Here is a 15,031-nt window from a genome sequence, read left to right as displayed (position 1 = left end):
TGCATACAGATATGGCACAAGCATACACCGTCCACTAGGAGAACAGTAGAGGGTGGTGCAGAAAGAGGGAGGCCAATTTCCCCTGTAGTTTGAGCAGAGTGATGGCTTAGCCCTGCCTTCTTTCTCTGATGTCGCATAATGTTTGGAAAGAAAAGAAAGACTCCTCCTTATATAAGGTTTCACCACAAATGAAAAACTATGCGATGAATCAGACTGGCTTGGAGTCAGCAAGAGTGGTGAGGATGCTCTCACTCAAAATCAACATAGTTGCCATTGTTATTCTCAGAAAGGTCTTGTTTACAATGTTTTTATTGTCTCCCACGCACGCTATGTGTCTGTCAGGCTAGTAGAAGTTGATGTCATGCACATAAACGCTCTGTCAGCTTCATTCACTATAATTTCTCCTTGTCTACTTACTCCTCGCAAAGCTGTTTCCCATCAGCTCTAATCTAATGACTGAGTGATTCTGGCAATCCAGTAGCTTTAGCATATTAAATAGAGAGGTCTGTTTTGGATGTGAGCGCTTCTCTAGTGTTTGCTCCATACATGGGGTGTCTCTTGTGGAAATCCGAGAGCTTTTGACAGCTGTGTTTATTTGCTCATGAGGACAATATGCAGAGGGCTTTGCAGACTAAAAAAAACACCCCTCAGCTAAATGTTTTGGACTGAGGAGGAAGCACAGACTTTGATGCATGGGGATTCTCTGCGTGGGGCGACATGCTTCAGCATGTGGGAGGACAGATTTGCTCATGAGCAATCGAGCCAGGGCATTCATAATGTGTGTGTGTGTTTGTGTGTGTGTGTGGGTGCTTGCGTGTGACACGTGCATGCGTGAACACATGTGTTTGCATATGCATGATTGAGAGCGTGTGTCTCCGCCGTGGTCGGTTGTATATAATAGAGGTCTTCCAATTTAAATAAATTATATATCGAAGAACATGTGTTTACTGAAAGAAGCTAAAAAATACATTTTGGTCTAATTCAACCCATGCCTGGAAATCTTTATCTGTGTCTGCACAATATTTAACAAGCCCCACTGTGTGTAGTCTGGTTTCCCAACCTTGGGTTTGGGTTCTAAGGAGGTCTCAGGATATATCTAAAGGGGTCCCAAGCAGCCGACTAAGCCATTGTTAGACAATTGAATAGGCATTATAGATATGAGGAGGAAAGGCCCTACTATACCTCAGAGTTGCCTTAGTAGGCGATTTATTGTAATGGTAAGCTGGATCACCTGTCAATGTTGTTGGGAGTATTGAAAGTCCAAACATTCCATACAAGGAGGAAGGTTGTGATGGGCGTTGGGTTTGACAAACAAAGGGTTATCAACCGGGAGACCGGTGTTCCCATCCTAAGTGAAACCCAAAGTCAGTGGTCTTTAAGTTAACTTTCTTACATAATGTTCTTTGGTATTTTAAACAAAATCAAAATATTTTGCTTAACCTAACCGTGTAGTTTTGTTGCCTAAACCTAACCAAGTAATGTTTGTTTTGTTTGAGGCCACAACGCGACTCCCAGACCATTAAAAAATGACGCCAAGTGGTCCCAAAAGCACTAGATGACAGCCTTCTGCACCTACTGGTGGGTGCAGTAGGCCCCTTCTAACCCATATGAGGCCATTTAATGAAGTGATAGTGTCTGAAGTGGATGTCCAAAGGGAAGGAAATGGATATGAAAGAAAAATCTGAATTCATGTACATAATAGGTGTGGGATAGTGGAATATTTGCTTAAGTTCTGATCATGCCTTTTTTTTTTTACTTCATTTAAACAGCTTAATCTTTGCACCAGTAACCTTAGACGAATGTTTCAACAAAGCAAAGTTCCACTTTATTTAAGTGTGCAAGAATGAGGTGCCCGCGTTTCATTTTTGCCCCTGCCCTTAAAAAGTCTGTTGATGTCACTGCTGCTACTTTTTCCCCTCATGTACAGAATAGACTCATGCCTTTGTATTACTAGTTTTGTAGTAATTATTCACATTTCTCTATAACTAACATACGCTGTTAAAGTTAAAAATCTATCTCTATTTCTCTCTCTGTGTGAGCCCCTCCTTGTGGCTAAATACGTTTATTACCACCTGCACCTTCACAGGAGGAACCTGAGCCTCTGCTCCTTTGCGTTGAAAGGAGCCAGTTGAGGTGATTCAGGATCATCTAGAAAGGATGCCCCCTGGGCGCCTCCCTAGGGAGGTGTTCCAGGCAGCTGGGAGGAGGCCTCAGGGAAGACCCAGGGCTAGGTGGAGAGATTATATCTCCACACTGGCCTGGGAACGCCTGTTAGATCCCCCAGTTAGAACTGGTTATTGTGGCCTGGGAAAGGGAAGTTTGGGGTCCCCTGCTAAAGCTGCTGCCCCCGCGACCCGACCCCGGATAAGCAGTTGAAGAAGAGATGAGAGAGATGACCTTCACCGATGTTGCGGGTCTACCTTCCTACATAATCCTAAATAGAAATACTACCTGTAAGCGTTGTTGGAAGAAGTATTCAGATCCTTTATTTAAGTAAAATGATCAATACTATTGTGTGAAAACAGGGGCCTACTCCTCTACAAGTAAAAGTCCTGCATTCAAACCCTAACTTAAGTAAAAGTAGTCAATTTAAGCTGCCTTATTGTATGTTGCATTTTACTGCTGAAGAAGTTTAAGATCATGCTAATTTTAGCAACAGCAATACATCATATTTTATAAGATCATTGTGTTTGCAACGTGGTTGTCCTGTGAGAACCATTTGTCTCCATAAGGTCAAAGAAAAACCACCCTGTATTCAGCTTTGTGAGGATGCATTTCCCAGCTGATCCAAGAGGATTTTTCAATAGTTTATTTGGCTCAGAAAGTCCTCAACCCATAAAAGAACACTTAATCCCTGACTTTATTAAAAAAGAAGCTGAATTAAAAATCACCAAATTTGAAAGAACACTGTTTTCACAGAACAAAGAAGGGTGATCTAAAAAGTAACCACTGCCTAAAGCTGTCAGACAGATGTAGTGGAGTAAAAGTAGTAGTATTTGCCTCTGGGATGTAATGGAGTGGAAGTATAAAGTTGCATTAGACAGACTAATAGCCAGTTAGTGCTTAGTTAAATTACACCACTGCCTGTATGTGCAGGAAAATAGATCGATAGTAGATAGTTAAATGTCAGCTAAATAGGGACTAAAGGTGAACTAGCATCATGATAAGCATGAATACATTTTTTTCAATCAACCATTTGCAGCCCCCTCGCTCTGACATCTCTCCATTAATTGCATGTATATAGGTCCTGTCTGTGCACGTGTGTATTTTGGGCCTGTGTGTGTGTGTAATCTGTATAATAACAGAGTGAAAAAAATAAATAAAAGTAATTCTTCTTCTTCTTACATTTCTTATTATTGATAATCTGGATAGACTCAAAATAGAAATTCAAATTTGAAGAGATTAAAGTTTGGTCGAGATTAGCAGAATTTAGCTTTATGGATATGATGCTTCCCTTGAAGAACTAGTACATTGACATTAATCCACTTTATTGTTTTGTTCAATAAAATGTTGCAAACAAGCTAGCATACCTTCAAACCAAGCCCTCTATGACGTCACGCGTGGTGGCCAATAGGAGGCGGTCAGCTTGTGACAGTTGGTCGTCGACCGTTGACATCAAAACAGAAGATTTCCCAACTGTTCTTTGATTGAAAGCGAATTATTTGACCAACACAGCGACGGTTTTTTGCTTTTAAATATCACTGAACGACTCGTTATCCTTATTTAATCATATATTGCCCTGTCGGCTGCGTACTTTTCAAGCATGGTGAGTTTGACCCTCGTCTCCTGTAAACTGTTACCAAGGTTTTTACCGTTTGTGTCAATGACAAACGCGTGTTAATTTAGCCTGTTCACCGACCCGTTGCTTTTGTCCACTGTGCCCTACAGAGACCGGCTGGATTAGTTGGTTTAAACGGGCTTTGCTTGTAGTGTTGCGGATAAAATTAGACTCCTATCCTGTGTCACTGTGGACCTGTTGAGCCCCTGAACAAGCCTGAGAGACAACTGTCAGGGCATAACGTGACCAAAAACCCTCTAAAACATAGTTATAGTTATATATTTTACACCGTGTACAACTCAGAATTATTAATAACACCCTGCTTTTAAAGGGTAAATATATTGTGATTCATTTTTCAGTTATTTGTCTGAATTAACCCTTTAAGATCACTGCACTTGTGCTTATTATAATAATAATAATATTAGATTTTATTCATGGGCGCCTTTCAAGACACTCAATGCCACTTACATGTACAAAAAAGAAATAAACAGATAAACACCAGGAAAAAAAAACAAAAAAACAAGCATAAATGCAAAGCAATAAACTACAACAGACTAATAATATAGCGGCATCAGTAGTAGTATTACCCAGTAGTAGTATGATTCTTGATGTGTTGCAGGAAGCAGAGGGCCCCCAGGCCCTGTGCGACCTCTGCTTGGCTCAGGTGTGCCGCAGCCTGGACGCTCTGTGCAGCAGGCGAGCAGACAGCTCCTTGTGCCTCAGCTGGGCCCCGCTCTTCCCACAGGAGATGGCAGACCAGCTCCTGTGTAAGATGGCAACTAAAGGTAAGCCAGGAGATCAGAAGAAGGCTCTAACAACATCCATATCAACAACTGCAGCTAGCAGGCGATAGTTGTTCTGCAGCAAAATGTAGAAAGGCCCCAATGATCTCACACCTCAACAAATGTGACCTATGACCTTAAGTTGGTTATACATTTCCAGGCACACAACTTCCTGTATAAGAAAAGATAATTCTATTCTCAGAAGAGGAGTATCAATTCAATTGAATTCAATTGAATTCAATTTTATTTAAAGTGTCAAATCACAACAAAAGTTATCTCAGGACACTTTACAGAGTAGGTATAGACCACAATCTATGATTAACTTATGATTTACATAGACCCAACAATTCCCCCGTAGAGTACGGTGGCGACGAAAACCTTCCCTATTACAGGCAGGAACGTCAGACAGACCCAGCTCTGTGGAGGACGGACATCTGTCTGCAACTGTTAGGGAGGAAGAAAAGGAGAGAGAAAGTGAGAAAAGACAGACACAAAGACAGAGACAGACACACTTCCAGTAACTGTAATAATATCTATAGTTATGTGAATATGACTTATATGTTATGACGGTTAATAGAATATAATAGTAGCAGGAAGCGTCATGCAGGACCACCATTATCCTTGACTTACCAAGTCATCATATGATTTGTTAGTTGACAAATGTACTTTACCAGCCTGAAATGGTGGGAAAAGTCTATTCCATAAACATCAATGTGGCTAAACGGATGCTACTTTTTCTGCAACATCTCTATGTTTCCTTCTCTTTACAAGGGTTACTAAATGACACCACTGTTGGGATTTTCCGAAACTGTGAACAGCTCCGCCTGCGCCGAGCCTCCATCCGCTCCTGTCCAATGTCTGCAGAAGCTTTCCGTCTGGCCCTCTGCCCTCACCGGCTCCAGGAACTAGATGCCTCCTGGGTCTCTGGCGGCCTCACTGGGGCTAACATCATCTCAGGCCTGGCCTCCAACCCGGAGTGCAGATCCAGCCTGCAGAAGTTGTCTCTCTCTGGGCTACATGTGGACTGGGAGTCTCTGGTGGAGGATGGAGGGACCCGTGTTGGCTTCAGCTCGCTGCGGGGCTTGAGGACACTTAACCTTGCAAACACAGACCTGACTGACGCTGCCCTTGAGGATATCTGCACCCTCCCTCAGCTGGAGAGTCTGGACATCTCTTGCAGTGCCGTCTCAAAGCTTACCGCGCTCCTTGATTGCAAAAACACCCTGAGATCTTTGATCGTCCATCGGCTGCGGCAGCTGGATATGTCGCCTGCCAGTTTGCTCTTTGCCCTCAGCCAACTTCACGCGCTCAGGCATCTAGACTTTTCAGAGGACCATTATGCTGTGGATGACAGTGACGGGAGAGACGAGGAAGAGACAGTGCGGCAGCTTTTGGAGGGGAGTCCACAGGTCCTCCCTTCTCTTGTTTCTCTAGATATCTCTGGACGGAAGAGAATCACTGAAGCAGCAGTCAGAGCGTTTGTGGAGGCCAGAGGTGGACTGGTCTTCTTGGGCCTGCTAGCCACCGAGGCTAGCTCCTGTGACATCCTGTCTTCACTGCAAAACCTAAAAGTAAGGAGCTAGTGGTGGAATAGAGCATAGAGTTGCCTTAATGCTATGAATTGTTAGGACATCAGAGAACGTTATGGGCAGACACACAAGCCTGACTCTCACATAAGTTTCTCATTTGTCTTTGACTCGAGGCTCCGTTTCTAAATGCACTGAAAATGCCCGCTGCATTTCCTGTCTCTCTTGACAATGCTGATCTGCTGTGTATGTTCAGGTAACCGGAGAGGCTAATGAGAACCAGGTGTGTGAGGCCCTGAGAAGGTACAGAGAGCGCGAGTGTTTCATGCGAGAGGCCCTCGTCCATCTCTACAATCTAACCACTGACATTGACAAACCACGACCGGATATGCTAAAGGTACTATGGTTAGCATTGTTTTTGAACAATATCTTTAAAGCATAATTTTATTAATTCCAACGCAGTTCTTATTTACGTCATATTGGCCATCATTTGTATTGTTTAGTAAAGGTTGTTAACAAGCAACAGTTAAGAACAGATGATCCAAATCATTTAATTTCAAGGTAAAATGTCACTAATTATCCCTCATTTCTCTCTTCTAAGTAACTTTGGTTAATCTAGGGTGTGTTTAAACCTGAATGATTGTGTTCCTTTAACCCGTTTTTATTACAGATAGGTTTGATGAAACCATGATAATAAGACCCAGGTTGTTAAGAAAGAAGAATTCAAAGAACTGAATTGTATGAGGGATGCAGCAGTAGTGAAATTTTGGGCTGATACCGACGTTTAAAATAACAATTTGTCCGATAGCCAATACCTATGTTTTTTGTTATTCATTTTGATTTTGTTGTTATTTATTCCCCATTTTGTGCCAGGGAAGCAAAGAAATAAAAAAAACACAACCTTTAATATTACGATTCATTTTTAGAAAAATAAGTGCTACAAAAGCATTTTAACCTTTTAACAGTGCATAATTGTTGCAAAACAGCAGATAAACATCGACCACTGCCATCAGTGAAGGTCATCTTATTTGCTGATAGGCCGTCGGCAGTCAACAAGGTGAATAACAGCAGATTTTCAGCTGATAAATCTGTGCATCCCTACATTGCATAGTATGATGTTGTACTCTAGTGTTGCACAATCGACTCAACTTATTCTCTGCAGGATGAGAAGCTGTTTTGCTTGTTAGTTAGTTAATCCTTTATTTAAACAGGAAATGTCAATGAGATCTCTTGTGGTTTTCTGTTCAAGACAGACCTCTCCGAAAGAATTAACATACAACTTGCACAGAAAAACAGAGACATTCGCATGAAGGTTTTACACAGTAGAGGAAATAATTTCCAATAATGTTTTAAAATATAAAAGAAAAGGAATGATAAGTTTGCAAGTGTTCGTGGCTCAGCCTTTGTAAGGAGTCTAGCATCTCAATCCTGTTCTTTCTTTTAGCTGTTTGAACAAACTGTACAGTCAAAATGTCCTCTGACCTGACACTATAATTACTGTATTTAGTCGTGATCACAAAGAGGTCCTTTTTAGTAGAGCCTTGCAGATACAAAGTACAAAGCAACCTCACAGCTGTCATGAGTAGTTTCAGGTGGTGGAAGGGTTACACACTAATAATATCATGGAAATGCTCTATCCTATCACCGTCCTCTAATTATGGAGTTTTAGTAACATAGCAGATTGTAAAAAAACAACTTCATAACCCTTACCCCCCCACATGCAGCTTTTTCGGTCATATTCTGATACAAATGCGATTCTGAAATAAACCCTTTGCTTCCTGTAGCTGGTGCTGAGTGGGATGCAGAGCCACCCCACCTCCCTGCATGTCCACCTGGTGGCCACAGCGTGTGTGTTCAACCTGACCACTCAGGACCTGGCAGAAGCCATGCCTGTCAGCCTGCTCAGCGCCTCTGTCATGCAGCTGCTGTACGCCATGAAGACCTTCCCCAACCAACAACAGGTCAGGGGACATGCCCAGTGTATCAGATTACAGATCCATCATGATAATGTGTAGTTACACAACAAAATGTGGCACAGAAAGGCTCTGTTGCTACCAGCTGTCTTATCATTCATCAGATTCAGACCTAATATTTGGTGCATTTTGTTGCAGCTTCAGATAGTTGTAGTTACTCCATAATACCTCATACACACATATATCTTCTTACACCCATGGGATTCTTCAATTCATGGACTGTTTCCATCTCTCCAGGTGCAAAAGAACTGTCTGCTGGCGCTCTGCAGTGACTACATCCTTCAGGATGTCCCTTTTGACAAGTTAGTTAATTTCTCGGTCCACGGTCACGCAGTAGCCAAAATAATCAGTGCACTCATAGAGTGGCACTGTAGTGTTTTTCCAACAAATTGTGATCCAGCTAAAATATATTTTGTCTTGCAATGTAAGTGCCAAAAGAAATAGTTACCTCCAGATGTAAAAGTGTAGGTCTGAACTCAGATTTTCCCAAGGCTTCTCTGTGTATCACTCGTGTATTTTTGTAATACTGTGTTCCTTAAATCCATAATGTGATCATGGTTCAGGTATTTAGCAGCCATGCTGGTGATTAACTGGCTGCGCAGCCACGAAGATCCTACCCTTCAGAGGATGGCTGTGGCTGTCATCTCCATTCTGGTGGCCAAGGTCAAGACACTGCTCACTGACTGTGCATTAGTCTGCTGCAGGAAAATAGTTTAGCACCTGTTGGTCCCACCTGTTTAGAGCCCTGTGCCTTAGAGCTTTTGATTCTCCGCCGAACCCGATTTGGCCTGACCCTTGAAGGTTCCCTGATGTTTCAATGCCGTTGTTGTTGTTTTTTTCCAGTTAAGCAGGAATGCTTCGTGCTATACTCAATAACCTACTGTTATGCATAATTTCAACATTTGACTGTTGTCTCATTGATATTTCAGTAAAACAGTCCTGAGACACTCTCCTCTCAATAATGAGGAGAAATGTTTTACAGTCACTATTTAATCTGGCTTATGACAGTTTTTAGGCTGTGTTGAACGTGTCACAAATGTCTGTTACCAAACTGAAAATAGTTGACTTATGTAATGAATGTGTAATTTATATTAGACATTTTTTACAAGCTAAAGTTTATATATCAGTGCATATGTATATTTCTTCATTTAAAAAAAAGTTTTTAATCATGCTCGGTTCCCAAAACTGCTGCTGTGGTTCGGGTTCAGGTCGGTCTTGGACAGAACCTATGTGGGTTCATGTAGAGTGTTGGGCCTCAGTCACTTCCTGTATGTGACACTAGTTTCAACAGCCAGTTTTACGCTTTTATTTAGTCCAGTCAAATGGGGCCAATTTCCCTGTGCGATAAACAGTTTGCTCTAGTTTGACATTTAGAAAAAACATGTCGAATTCAAAGAAGCACTCATCTATTTGATTTATTTGCAGTTGTCCAAAGAGGAGACAGCTCAGCTCAGCAAGGACGTCTTTATTATGAAGGTACATTAACACTATGAAGGTATTTAGTTTCAAACTTACACAAGGTCCCCGGCTTATCACTAGATATGCATGAGTGTATTTCTAGTTCTCTCTCCCCCTCTCTCTGTCTTTCTCACTCGCCATATTTTCCATTACCTACCCTGTGTATACTCATTTACTCACTGTCACCTCATTGCCCCATGCATTCGTCCTTCACGGTTTACTATTACCCAGTTATTCAATTACACCTCTCTGTTTCTCTCTTTGTGTATGTAATACACAGTATGTATATTTTATGTATTCATTTATTTATTCATTTATTTTGTCTCTTTTGGTCTCCTCGACCCTCTCTATCACTCCCCTCTGTCTCATTTTCCACTCGTTTGCTCCGTCTCACAGCAGCTGCTGGCTATTGTGCAGCAGAAAGCCATGGCGGGAGTGGTGGACTCCACTCTGAAGTTTGCCTTGAGTGCTCTGTGGAACCTGACAGATGAGATGCCCAATGCTGCTCGCAATTTCATCGAGTGCAAAGGCCTGGAGCTGTACGAAGAGGTTCTTGAGGTAGAAGAGCCCCAGAAATACACTGATAGACACATTAATACAGAAATGCACCCACACACACACACATAAACATCTTGCCATGCTGTCCCTTTTTTGTGTTGCAGTCCTACTACACTGAAGCTTCCATTCAACAGAAAGTGCTTGGCCTCCTGGTGGGTTCAGCGTGTGTATGTGTGTGTTTTTTGTGCCATGTGTCCCACAGTACTGCATATTGCATATATTGCATATATTATTGCATATATATATATCATTTCAAAATGATTGCAGTGTTACAGTTTATGCTCATTTTCTTCTGCAAACATTCCCACACTCAGTAATGTAAAGCAGTGACATCAGGCAGCATCTGTATTTGAGAGTTTTGTCAAATATTTACATATTGCCCCAAAATGTTAAATCCATCTGTAGGCAGTCTGACAATATTAGTAATGCTTTCAACAGTGCTGTCATTTGTCTCTCTATGTTTCAGAATAACATAGCAGAGGTGGAGGTGTTACATGCGGAGCTGATGGAGGAGGACCTGCTGGAGCACATCCTCAGCCTGCTGCAGGACTCCCAGGTTGAGGTGGGGGTGCGTTACTTTGCAGGGGGGATTCTGGCACAGCTCGCCTCCAGACCAGAGGCCTGGACCCTGGGCGACGCGCTCCACAGCAACATACTGAAGCAGCTGGTGAGTGTGGGAGGCAAAAGTTTTTGATGCTGTTTCTGCATTTTATACAGAGTGAAATTCTCCACTTGCTCTTTTCAAAGCATCTTTTTTTTTTGCAGCATGCATCCATAATGACATGGACCCAACTCGAGAGAGAAATGGTCTCATACAGGTGAGAGAAATGCAAACTGGACAAGACGGAAAGAAAGCTTTTTAAAGTCGGGTAACTTTTAATGCATTATGTAGAATATTACCAGGAGTGCTAGAGAAAGCTCAGGCGATCATAAGAAAGCAATTTAAAATCTATTGAAAATAATTCTCTGTGAGTGACACCTCAGTTTGCATTCCCTTGGAGCACTGATGCCAAAGAAAATCGACCATCTGGTTAATTCAAGCACAAGACAAACCAGAGAAAAATACTCGGAATAACTACAGTAAAAAAAATGTTTAATCCCAGTGTACTGTCTCTTTGTTCACACATTTCAGGTCGTTCCGTCCATTTTGTCCTCTTCTTCAGACTTGGCAGCCCTCGGGAGTGCAGCTGTGGGCAGTGTGGGCTATACATCTGGTCTGCAGACAAAACAGTAAGACACACAAACAGACTACTGTGGAAATATTGGGAGGAATAATAACTACAGGGAGCACATGGGTGGATTTATAGGGGTCAACATATTAAGATCAATTTGTCATATAGAACTGTGAATGTACTGCAGCTGCAGTGATTATTGGTCTAATCACTAAGTCGATCTACACAAGGCAATCAGAAACCATTTTAAGAATTTGTAATTCTTCATCTAAAAATGTCCGAAAAGGCCTTTTTTTAGCCTCTCAAATATGAAGATTTCCTGCTTTTCTCTGTTCTGTTATATACGTATGTTATCATATTAAATGGAATATCATTGGGTTTTGGACTGTTGGTCGGACAAAACAAGACATTTAAATAGGTCAAACGGACATTTGAAACTATTTTCTGACATCCTAGAGACTAAACTAGAAAATAAATGTTGGATTAATGATGACAATAATCATTACTTGCATCCCTGTATATTTTGATTATTTATTTAAAGTAGATCTGATTGCTGACTTGCCACAAATATTGCAGTCTATGTAATGTTAGAATAGATTCATGAATATGTCTCCGGAGTATTAACATTCAAGTGGTGGTGGTCTTCTCTTCCTCTCTTGTCTCTTACCACGTCTTCTTTCTATTCCCTAGCTTCACACTACAGCAGCATGATGGAGAAGGAGGGTGTCACTGATTTTCTGCGGGCTTTGGTTGCACATCCCGACACACACAGCGACATCACAGGATTGTCAGACAGCATCTTGTTTATGGTAGAGCAACACCAGAGTCACTCGGGGTCCTTCAATGACCAGATGGGGTCTCAGCACTCTTGAAATAAGTGCAAGGAAAATCGATTTATTTTGATTTATTGTTGAGCTGTGCCTAGTCTTGCTGGCCGGACCTATCTAGATCTATCTATCTTCAGTCCGGCTACACCTACCACACATTCTGACTTTGTATTTCTTTAAACAAATCACAGTCGTCTTGGGTGGTGCTAAGTGGAAGGTGCCCCTTGCAAAATAGATAGCGGAGAAAGTGTCCGGACTGAGCTGTGCCTAAAATTGGCTGGACTTGAGGTTGCAGATAACCATATTAAAGTACAGACAGTTTACGTCAATCATCTTGGAAGTAAGGTTTTTACATAGTGAGCATAATCACTGGTTGTTAAAAGTTTCTTTCATGTTATTTAACCTGTTGATTTAGTTCAAAATCCATTTGCGGGGAAAAGTGTTTAAAGATAGTAGTGAAAGTCATAATTAACATTTACAGTTTTCTGAGGTTTAATTTAGTGTTCTTTCAGACTTAAGCTTGTGTTGCAAATCATGCATAGAACCAAAACCTGTCACTAGGGGGTGCTTTGGTACTGTAGCTTCAGGGCTGTTTTGCACTTAAGATGTGTTCATGTAAAATATTCAGTCACCAAATGTTAAAATTCAGGATCATACATAATAACTAGCAAGAGACCAAAGCTGCTTGAATCTGCTGTGTTTATCTGTCTGTACTGAGGGCCTCATTGTAAAGCTTCAAAACAAGTTCTTCTGCTCTCCTGCTCTCCCTCTCTCCCCTGGTATCCTAGATGCTGAATTCATTATATTTTATGTAACACAGCTGGAAGACAGAACTGCTTGTAGGCATCTACGGTCTATTCTAAGTGAGCCTATTAATAAATCCTTTTGAAAAGTGGATTAACAACCTCTCGTGAATATTTGAGTTGTACCACCCTGTTCAACTTTTAAGTGTTAATTCCCTTTTAACTCATATTTTTAAATCCCCCCGAGGAAATCAAAGGGCTCTACTGAATAGAATATGGCACTGTGTGCTGGTGATTCAACCAGGTTAGTCATCTTCTTGCCAGTGGTAGGTTGCATGTTAGGAAAGAGCTGCGTAAACTGATCCAGGGTCAGCATTTAACTACTGCCTCAACCCCTAAACATTAATGTGGCAGAGGCGGTCCTTTGGGATCAAAGGTCGAGCACCCTATAGTGAACATGGTGTGATGTTACAGAGAGAAGTTCAAGTCAAGAGCAGTGTGGGAAAATGCCACTGCTTTCCAGGGGCTGTAGGTTTTACTATAGCACGCTTGGTGCCTTTGCCCTTGTGTGGAAAACATGAGCATGTGAGGAGGTAAGGTGAACAAAAGAGCAAATAGGTAGTGCATTGCCCTAATCAGGTCTGAAGTTTATGGTTCAAAGAACCTATCAATATTCAAGTGACACAGGAGACGGAGACAGGCAGAAAGACTAACACATAGACAGAGGCGGAAAAACAAAGGAAAGAACTGTACGAGCAAACACATGAAAGGTAAAGTTTCTTCTTGTCAGACAAGTTAGTTATATGGTAAGGATGTCCTCTTACCTTTTCTTAGCTGACAGTTTCGGCTGTACTCCAGCCTTCCTCAGAACTGTCAGCTAAGAAAAGGTAAGAGGACATCCTTACCATATAACTAACTTGTCTGACAAGAAGAAACTTTACCTTTCAAAATGAATAAATAAGACATTAGCAATACAATCGATCTAGCAAATGCACATATTCTCTTTCTTGCCGAGAGTAAGAACAAAAGCTGGTTTAGCTTTGCACTAAGACTGGCTGTCGAGCCTTTACAAAATCCGCCTACCAGCACCTCTAATTAACACAATTAATCTGTACAAATACCAAAGTGTTAAAACCACAGTTTGGGAGGTTATGTGCCGGATTTAAGTCTTGGCCAGAAGCAGTGACGAGTCTTTGTTGGTTGCTAGCAACTGCCGCAGCAGAAACTTGAGGAGGTGTTTACTGTTTTCACAAGCAGAGTCCGTATGAACGTCCTCTCTTGTCAGTGGAAATTTTCTGAAAGCTGAGGTCAGAGTTCACCAGTTGTGACACGTTTGCAGATGTTTTCAGAAACGGTGGAGGCTGCGGAAGTAAATTTTTCCCATGGACGGTAAGTTATTGTTATCTTAGTAATTTCAATATTTTAGATCTTAGGAAAATGTTGACATTCCCAACGGCTCCATATTTCTAATGTGTCATTATGTCTTTGCATTTCTTATATTACGTTAAGTGCTTACTAGCTTGCTAAATTTTTAGCCTCTGTGGCCTCATGACGCCGACAGTAACGTTAATGTTGCCATTGCCTAGGCTTTGACATCGATATTGAAGACACAACCCTCCACACAAAACCACATACACTTCGATATTATATTTATACAGAATTAAACAAATAAGATACAATCATGTCTGTACATGTAGCTAAAGTCAACAGCAGGTTGAATTAGCTTAAAAAGGAAATGGCCACCTATCAACACCTCCTAAGCTTATCAATCAGCATGTTACATCTGGGTTTAATTCACACAAAAATCATAGTATGAAAACATCAAGTTTGGATTTTCTGGGAGACAGGAAGACAGCCTAGAAACTGTCACACATAACTCTATGCAAAAGGTTGTTTTTACACCTTTAAAAACATTTTTAGAAGGTTTTGTATGGATTAAACAAACAACACATATCGTGTGAATTAGTGAGCTTTAGAGGTGCTGGTAGAGTTTTTGTCATCCTCCGATAAAGCCAAACTACCCGTTTCCCCATGTTTCCAGTATTCATGCTAAGCTAATTGCGGGCTGTAGCTTTATATTAACGGTACACACACAAGAGAGGAATCAATCTCATCTAACTTTAAGCAAGGAAGCAAATGAGCACAATTCCTAAAACGGCAAACTCCTTACATGAAGAGAACAGATGGATCAGCACGATAGAAATAAAGATGTCT

At 41.4% G+C, this 15,031-nt stretch overlaps 1 protein-coding gene across 1 annotated transcript; it reads left to right on the top strand.

The window, feature by feature from the left end:
- The first annotated feature begins 3,626 nt into the window (after positions 1–3,626).
- Positions 3,627–12,326, top strand: LOC310958177 (protein zyg-11 homolog). Its single transcript, XM_083929015.1, has 14 exons — positions 3,627–3,766; positions 4,398–4,563; positions 5,332–6,131; positions 6,343–6,483; positions 7,871–8,047; positions 8,297–8,361; positions 8,623–8,722; positions 9,485–9,535; positions 9,914–10,075; positions 10,180–10,227; positions 10,542–10,742; positions 10,841–10,893; positions 11,208–11,305; positions 11,938–12,326. Exons 1-14 carry the CDS (start codon positions 3,764–3,766, stop codon positions 12,117–12,119), a joined length of 2,247 nt encoding a protein of 748 aa, XP_083785141.1. The 5' UTR covers positions 3,627–3,763; the 3' UTR covers positions 12,120–12,326.
- The last annotated feature ends 2,705 nt before the right edge of the window (positions 12,327–15,031 follow it).

This window comes from Echiichthys vipera (genome assembly GCF_963691815.1).
Source record: "Echiichthys vipera genome assembly, chromosome: 15".
In the NCBI taxonomy this organism is placed as follows: domain Eukaryota; kingdom Metazoa; phylum Chordata; class Actinopteri; order Perciformes; family Trachinidae; genus Echiichthys; species Echiichthys vipera.
This window is presented reverse-complemented; position numbering and strand designations above follow the sequence as displayed.